Consider the following 7,948-nt stretch of genomic DNA (forward strand, 5'->3'; position numbering starts at 1 on the left):
TGGATTGATTCAGTGACTGGGGTAATCGGGATGGGTGTGTCAGAGGCAGTGTGATTGGCACAGGATAGAGCAGGGTTTAGGGCTGTTGTACATGGGGTCGCTATGAGTCCCAAACGACTCGATGGCACATAACAACAACAAACAATTGATGATAAAACATGAATAGAATAGGTAGAATAGACTAGAAATGATGCAGTTATTGAAAAAGACAAACATTTAAAATGTAGACTACAAGATACACATTGGGTAAAATTTAAGCTTTGAAAAAGAAACATCTGTTTTGTATATCTACAAATATCATACAAAGTTCTTTGGGGGTTAAATTATGTGTATCTTCATGATTAGAAAATAATAATAATGTTTTACAGGGAAAAGACTTTGCATTTTAATATGGAGACTTTAACATTTTTTCTCCCTTTAGAACTTAGAGTTCTGGAGGATGGGAGGTTTGTCACCTTCCCGTTCCTTTTAAGGAATGAGCTTTCCCTTCCTCCCTCCTTCCCTCCCGCTCTCCTTCCCTTCCTCCCTCCCTCTTTTTTACCTTTCCTCCCTTCATCCCTCACATTCTCTTCCCGTTCTTTCTTCCTCCTCTCCTTTTCCTTTCTTTTCTTCCCTTCCTCTTTTATTTCCTTCCACAGCATGGATTTGAGTCTCTTTACCAGCCAGGTTCTCCCATTGTGTCCGACCTCTAGTTTTTAGAAATCTTTTATCCAAGGTGATGCCTGTAAGGTCAATGATACTTGAAAGTTCTGAAATGGGCTACCTGAGTAGAGTAACTCTAATGTCTCCCTTTTCCCTGATCCCAAAGACCCAGAACCTGGCAAGCAATTATCTCAGGGTATCAGCAGCTGTTCAAGTTTGTATGTATCTCTTGGATTCAAGTCACAGTCCTTTCAATTGCTTCCTATGCGTTTGAAAGTTGGACAATGAAGAAGGACGACAGAAGAAGAACTGATGCCTTTGCATTGTGGTTTTGGAGAAGGGTTGAATGTTCTGGACTGCCAAAAGAAAAAATAAGTCTGTCTTGGAGGAAGTGTGACCAGGGTGTTCCTTAGAGGCAAGGGTTGGTGGGACTTCATCTCACGTACTTTGAGTATATCAGGAATGGCCAGTCCTTGGAGAGAGACACCATGGTGGGAAGGGGAGAGGGTCAGCCCAACAAGATGGATTGACACAGAGACTAACAATGGCTTGCACCTCTCAGAGATGATGAGTCTGATGCAAGACAGGGCAAGGTTCAGATCTGTTCACAGGGTCGCTATGAGTTGATAGCACTTAAGGACAATGATAATTTTTTTTCTTATGTCATTTGAGGAAGTTCTGGTGGCCTAGTGGCAAGACACTGTGCTGCAATCCCGAAGGCACGCGGTTTGAGACCAATAGCTGCTCCGCGGGAGAAGGATGGGCCGTCTTTTCCCATGAGATTGACAGCCTCTGAAAACCAGCTGGAGGGTCAGCTATGGGTCCGTTCTGACTTGACAGTACACAACTACAACAACAACATGTCATTTGAGTGAAAGTTTCAAATGGATTTGATGTTCCATTAAGCCATTCATATGCATTTTGTTTTAGGACATTAATTATAATTATTAATTAGGACATTAATTAAAAATTCACAAGGTAGCCCCACGCTTCCCATTTTCTCTTTGTGATGGTAAGAACTGTTTTGGAAACAAGCCCTCGATCATGTTCGACTAAATTACTACTGTCTTTATTTCTGCTATTATGATGGGAGAGGAAGGATGAAGGGGATTTTTCATACCACAACTGCCAAGGAAGTTTGGAAATGTAGTTTACTGTAACTGGTCTTCAGTCAACTTGACCTTCAGAGTGACATTCTGTTGCTGTTCTATAAAAGTTCCAACAATGCTGTAGTTTAGGAATTGGAATGCTAATGACAAGGTTGGCAGTTCAAATCCACCATCCATTCCATAGAAGAAAAATGAGACAGTTCACTCTCTTAAAGATTTGTTGTTGTTGTTGATTGCCTTTGAGTCGAGCATGACTCATAGCGACCCTGTGAACAAAAGGCCTGAAGCCCCTCTACTATAACTATCGGCATTTATTAAGTTCATAGAGTTTCCGGAGGCAAGTGGTTTAGGATGTGGATGCCACTCCTGCTTCCAATTTACAGCCTTGGAAATCCTTTAGGGTCACTTTGCTTTGTAAACCACTTGATGCCAAGTTATTTGTTTGTTTTTTACACTTATTTATTTCTTTTTATTACTGTTGTGGAAGTGGAGGACAGATATTGGAGACAAACCCTTTTTATTACAGGTGTTATAAAAAATGATATTATTCTCCCATCTTGTTAATTCTGAGAAAGAGTAAACTCAGTGGCAAGATATGGGATTCAGTGGAAAGTTAGTTTTGATCTTGAGTGAGAAGGAACCTTTCTCTTCTTTCTGTGGGGAGATGTGAAAGAGAGCACATTAATGGTGGAAAAGCATGGAAACTGTCTAGAGAATCTGATTCCTATAAAGATGGTTTTGGGATCACTCAGGTGAGACACATCTGAAGAAAGTCTTTGTATTGTAGATATTTCCTGTGGTACAAGAATTTCCAGGAAAATATTTCAAAAAGTTGTACTCTGTAAGGCATTGCAGAAAAATCTTCACTCTTGGACAGGGTGAGATTATATAGTGTAGAGAATCAATAAAGATGTTCTCTTAATGAAATAAGGGGATACATGGTAGACAGAAAGACATTTTTAAAAAATACAGGAATGGGGTCTATGTCATTGTATTTGAACATGGAAAGAAGTTAGACTTGGTGATTGCTGAATTAGGAGGTATAATTTTTTTTATTTTATTTTTTATTATTTTTGTGTGTGTACTGTCAAATCAGATCTGACTGGTACAAGAGGAGATTATTCCTCCTTCTCCAGCAGAGCGTCTAGTGGATTTGAACTGTGCACCTCTGGGAATGCAGTGCAGCTTCTTGCCACTAGGCCACCAGAGCTCGCCGAGGTATAATATTTTATACTTCTCATTTTGTAAATTAATAAACTGATGCTATTATGAATAAGGGATTAGCTCTAGGGCAAGCAGTTAAAAAGTACCAGAATCGTAACGCTAACCAGGAAGGATGAGACCCAAATCTCCATCCTCTTAAGGTCTACACTGCAGTCCTTAGAAATGTGAATGCTTTCTCTGGATTAGTACCATCTTTTTTGCCCAACGGTCTATAGCTTCCTTGTGTCCTCTCGACTCTCTAACTTTATCCTTTCAGTAGAGTCACAAATGGCCTTCAGCTGGTCCCAACTGAGATTTACTCTAAAGTGACATTCTAAAGACTTTGTAAAAAAAAGATGTAAGAAAATATCATAAATATTTTTTATGTTGTCTACATATTTATATGATGTGTTGAATTTATTGTAATAAATATATTGTTATTGTTGTTGTGTACCATAGAGTTGGAACCAGCCCATAGCTGCATGGGAAGAGACTGCCCACCTCTCTCCCTCAGAGCAGCTGGTGGCCCCGAACCATGTGCCTTTGGGATTGGCTCCCAGCTATTTGCCAGTAGGTCACCAGAACTTCCAATAAATATATTACTACATTACTAGAGGGTCAAGGACTGTAGACTCCAATATGGATTGAGGCTCAATGTCAAGAAGACAAAGATTCTCACCACTGAACCAATCAGGATGGATGATGAAGAGATTGAGATTGCTCACAGCTTTAGTCTCCTTGGCTCCACAGTCAACACTCTTGGCACCAGTAACCAGGAAATTAAAAGACATATTGCAATGGGAAAGTCTGCTGTTAGGGACCTTTCCAAAGTACTGAAGAGCAATGGTGCCTCTCTGGAGACTAAGGTGCCATCTGATACAGGCCCTGGTTTTGCAATCACTTGTTATGTATCAGAGAGTTGGACAATGACTAAAGAGGATAGAAGGAGAATTGATGCCCTTGAGCTGTGGTGTTGGAGAAGAGTACTGAGGGTGCCATGGACTGCTAGGAAAACAAACAGATTCATCCTGGAAAGGGTTAAACTGGGTGGCTCCCTGGAGGCAAGGATTCTGAGGCTCTGTTTAATATGCTTTGGACATGTTGTAAGGAGGGACCAGTCCTTGAAGAGGGACATCATGCTTGGTAGAGTGGAGGAACAGTGCAGGAGGGGAAGGCCCTCTTTTAGGTGGACTGATACAGTGACTGGGGTAATCGGGATGGGAGTGTCAGAGACAGTGCGATTGGCACAGGACAGAGCAGAGTTTAGGGCTATCGTTCATAGGGTCACTATGAGTCTCAAGCGACTCAACGGCACATAACAACAACAACATTACTAGAATTAATTGATCTTATTTCTTTTGGTTTTTAGAGTCTGCTAGAAAACTTAACATTATATACTGTCGCTGTTGATTGCTGTTGAGTCGAGCAAGACTCATAGCGACTCCATGAACAAAAGACCTGAATCCTGCTCTATAACTATCGTCATTTTCTCTAAGTTCATAGAGGGTCTGGAGACATGTTGTTTAGGAATTGGATGCCACTCCTGCTTCCAAGCCTGTCTTAATCTGAGATCGCCACTATGGGTGACCATTAGAGCATTGACACATCAATGGCACAGTGTTCATCATCACAGCAACCCCAAGTTACCTCAGTACAGCAAATTGACAGACCAGTTCTATCCAAACACAATTAACACGAGGCCTGAGGGCCCAAGCTGACTTTTAAGTACAGAGACCCGCCCACCAAGTCCTGATTGACGCTAAACAAGAGGTTTCCAGCCCACTTAAACAATATTTATTTAATAATTAATCACAAGGGACACAATCCTGTGTCTTATCAAATAGACCAAGAAGATTGTGAATAATTTGAGCTCCAGTTGTGGTGCCGACAGCATCTATGGTGGTGACGCTGCGACTTCTGATGCGAAAGCCATGTTTTCGGTGCTTTCTGTGGTGTCACTTGTGGAGGAAGTAGCAGTAAGACTGTTGGAGGAGTTCAAAGTGGTGGCATTTGTGATGGCAGAGCTGACTTTGTTAGAAGAGCTGATGGAAATGATTTTGGGAAGAACAGGTATAATATGGTTTGCTGGTGACATAGCAATAGAATCCTTGGAATATTTTAGATGTCCTTGGTGATCCTCTTCGAATGTTTGTAGCACTTCAGATTGGATGAAGTGTCTTATCATTTGAACGATTTTTGGTCCCATACAGCATTTTTTATTCTTGCATGGCTTTATCTCTTTTTCATCCACAGTACAAGAATCCTTGCATTTCCCAAAACCCATTAAACACTTTTTCACTCCAAAGAATTCTGCACAGAGAAAAGAGAGAATCACTGGGCAAAGATTAATAACCAGAGGTAAGGTTAAAACTGTTGGAGGAAGAGATAGAGGAAGAAGGGGTTTGCAATACTATGTTTTAAGCTCAGTGCTTAGAGATGCTGATAGGACTTTAGACACCCCCAACTTAGACAACTGTGGTGTGTGACTCTTCCACCCCCATGAGTCTAAGGAATACCAACAGGGGTCAAATCTGACACAAAATTAGTCCAATAAAGCACGCCAAAATAAGGAGTCTGGTTAACCATCAAGATGGTGCCATTTTTATTGTTATGCCTCTCTCTCAGCTGCAGGCCCAGTCTTGACTCCTGAGTAGAAGATTTCAAAAGGCAGCACGGGATGACAAAGTAAAATATTACAATGAAATGTGCAAGGAGTTGGAGTCAGAAAATGAAAAGGGCCGAACTCGCTCAGCGTTTCTTAAGCTCAAGGAACTGAAGAGCAAATTCAAACCTCTTAAGCTCAAGTAGCCTTTCAGCAATGTCAAAATTTGGGACCATTAAGTAAGCCAACTTGGTTGACTGAGAGTTGGACTGATCTTGGGCATCACAGCTTTTCTGTGGGCCTAATCTTATCAAACAACATGATGAAGTTGGTTGAGCATGTAAAAGAAGAATGAGCTGGAATAAGCTATTGAAAGACTAATAGAATAGTAATTAAGGAGCGGTTCCACTGTATGTGGAACCTAAAAGTCTAAGCTGATTGGCTGCTGGCAGAAGAAAGATGAGCTGTATCTTCCTGTAAAGATTTACAGCTTCAGAGGCCTGGTGGAGGGTCACTGGGAATCAGATTGGACTCCACAGCACTGGGTTTGATTTTATGGTGATTACTTTAGTCTGTCAGGATTTTGGATCTTTTAATCATAAAAATGGGGGAGGGGATAAAAAAAGGATATGTGACTATTGTTAACATTTATGTGTTGCATCATTAAGTGAAAAAAATATTTCTGTATGTCTATTGTAATAACTTGCAGGAGATATTAATTCTAAGGTAAAGCATTAGAATGATTTCACCTTGGAGGGAACATTGTACTGAATGTGCAAGTTGAAGAAAGACATCAATAAACAAAGTTTAATGTCAAGGAAACCTTAATGTTCTCTTTCTAAAGAGAATCATCAAGAATTTTAGGAACATTCTCTTTTGCTAAATGCAGTGCACCTTGTCCTCACCCTTTTCAACAATGTTTCAACATGTGGTTCTTGGGACACGACATTCTATCATTTTCAGCCTGTCCTGACATTCTGTCCCTCAAAGGTCTTATTCATGACCATGTCCTCATTTTTTTTTAAGATAACTCCCACATAGTGTTATCTATGGCTCTGAATCTCCTCATTAGCTCAGTTCCTCCTTGTCATCTGCTGTATTTTTCCACCCCAATAGCTCACCTTTTCTGAATCAAGAAAGCTTTTTGCGTCTATTTAATTCAGTGAATTTTCCATAGTAAGAACATATTTGTACAGCACCCTAAAATGTTCTAAGAATGTTCATGTAGATTTTCACATATTTCCTTCTGAAGTTAAAACAGGAAACTTCTTTGAGGTAAGTCTAAATATTTCTCCCTTCTTTTGAAAACACAATGGCCAACAGTTCAACCTTCTGTCATGTGCTCTTATCTGCTCCTTATGGTAATTTGGGAGGTTTGTAGGAGGACAAAGCCTAAGAGGAGGGGATGATGAAACTCTGTACAATCTGGGCAAGTTGTGGGGAGAACATAAACTTGGTTTCTAAGAGCCCAACTTCTTGCATAGAAAGGTAGTGACGTTCCCCTTGCTATACCAAAGTACACATTGATAGGAACGATTTCTGTGTTAGATAATTTATGAATTTACAGAGAAAATTTTCTCTGTAGTCCCCTAGATGCCTCCACCAGGCCTACCCTAGGGCTCGGGCTTTATAGGGGCGCTTGGGAGATACAGCCTTGCTGAGGCAATGAGGAGGCTCTTCAGCCGTCTCTTTGAGTACTTGATCACAATTAATTCCATAGGCAGTCAAATCCCTTCTTCCTCACACTGACCTCTCTTAAACATAGGATTCCACGTTACCTGCATTCACCTGGGATTGAAGCATGAGGCTTGCGAAGATGGGAAAAAAGAGCTTCATGGTTGGGTGCCAGGGAGAAAGTCTTGGATCTGGAGGATGTTCTTGAGCTCCAACCTTTATTGGTCTCCTTTTGGCCTTAGGCCATAGGCAGTGAAGCACAGCCAAAGAAGGGCTGTGTGCTGTTCCCAGCAGTTGGGTTTTATTGTTTTGCTAACACCTGTCCAGAATACTTTAATGCAGAAGATTCTCTATTCCTGATTCTCAGGGAAAACATAAGAGGAAGAGAAGATAGGAAAGAAACAACAAGACCTTTGAACTTCCCTTTCTTAATTCTGCACTAGGGTCAGAATGATATATTTGCTTCACTATTTATTATTATAAGAGTAAAAATATCTATCACAACAGATTCCTGAAAGATAGTGACTTTGTTTTGTTTACATTGAGGTCTCTAGTATCCAATATGATTACTGAACCAATAGTTGTTGAATGCTTTTGTGGTCTTGGCATGACTTTTTTTTTATTATTAAATTTTATTAGTTTTAATGAACATTTACAGAGATTTTGGGTTTTCATTCATTCATTGTTGCACTGTTTTCTCCATCCTCCTCCCCAGTTC

General features: G+C 40.5%; 1 protein-coding gene across 1 annotated transcript in view; it reads right to left on the reverse strand.

Moving 5' to 3' along the window:
- DEFB129 (defensin, beta 129) overlaps positions 1-7,392 on the reverse strand; it is a 22,512-nt gene extending 15,120 nt beyond the window's left edge. The window contains exons 1-2 of the mRNA XM_006881681.1: positions 7,335-7,392; positions 5,113-5,264 (exon numbers count right to left, since the gene is read on the reverse strand). Coding sequence (XP_006881743.1) covers positions 5,113-5,264; positions 7,335-7,392 — 210 coding nt within the window. The remainder of the gene's footprint in view (positions 1-5,112; positions 5,265-7,334) is intronic.
- Positions 7,393-7,948: the final 556 nt, after the last annotated feature.

This window comes from Elephantulus edwardii, unplaced genomic scaffold (genome assembly GCF_000299155.1).
Source record: "Elephantulus edwardii isolate Elephantulus edwardi_28Jun2011 unplaced genomic scaffold, EleEdw1.0 scaffold00015, whole genome shotgun sequence".
Lineage (NCBI taxonomy): Eukaryota > Metazoa > Chordata > Mammalia > Macroscelidea > Macroscelididae > Elephantulus > Elephantulus edwardii.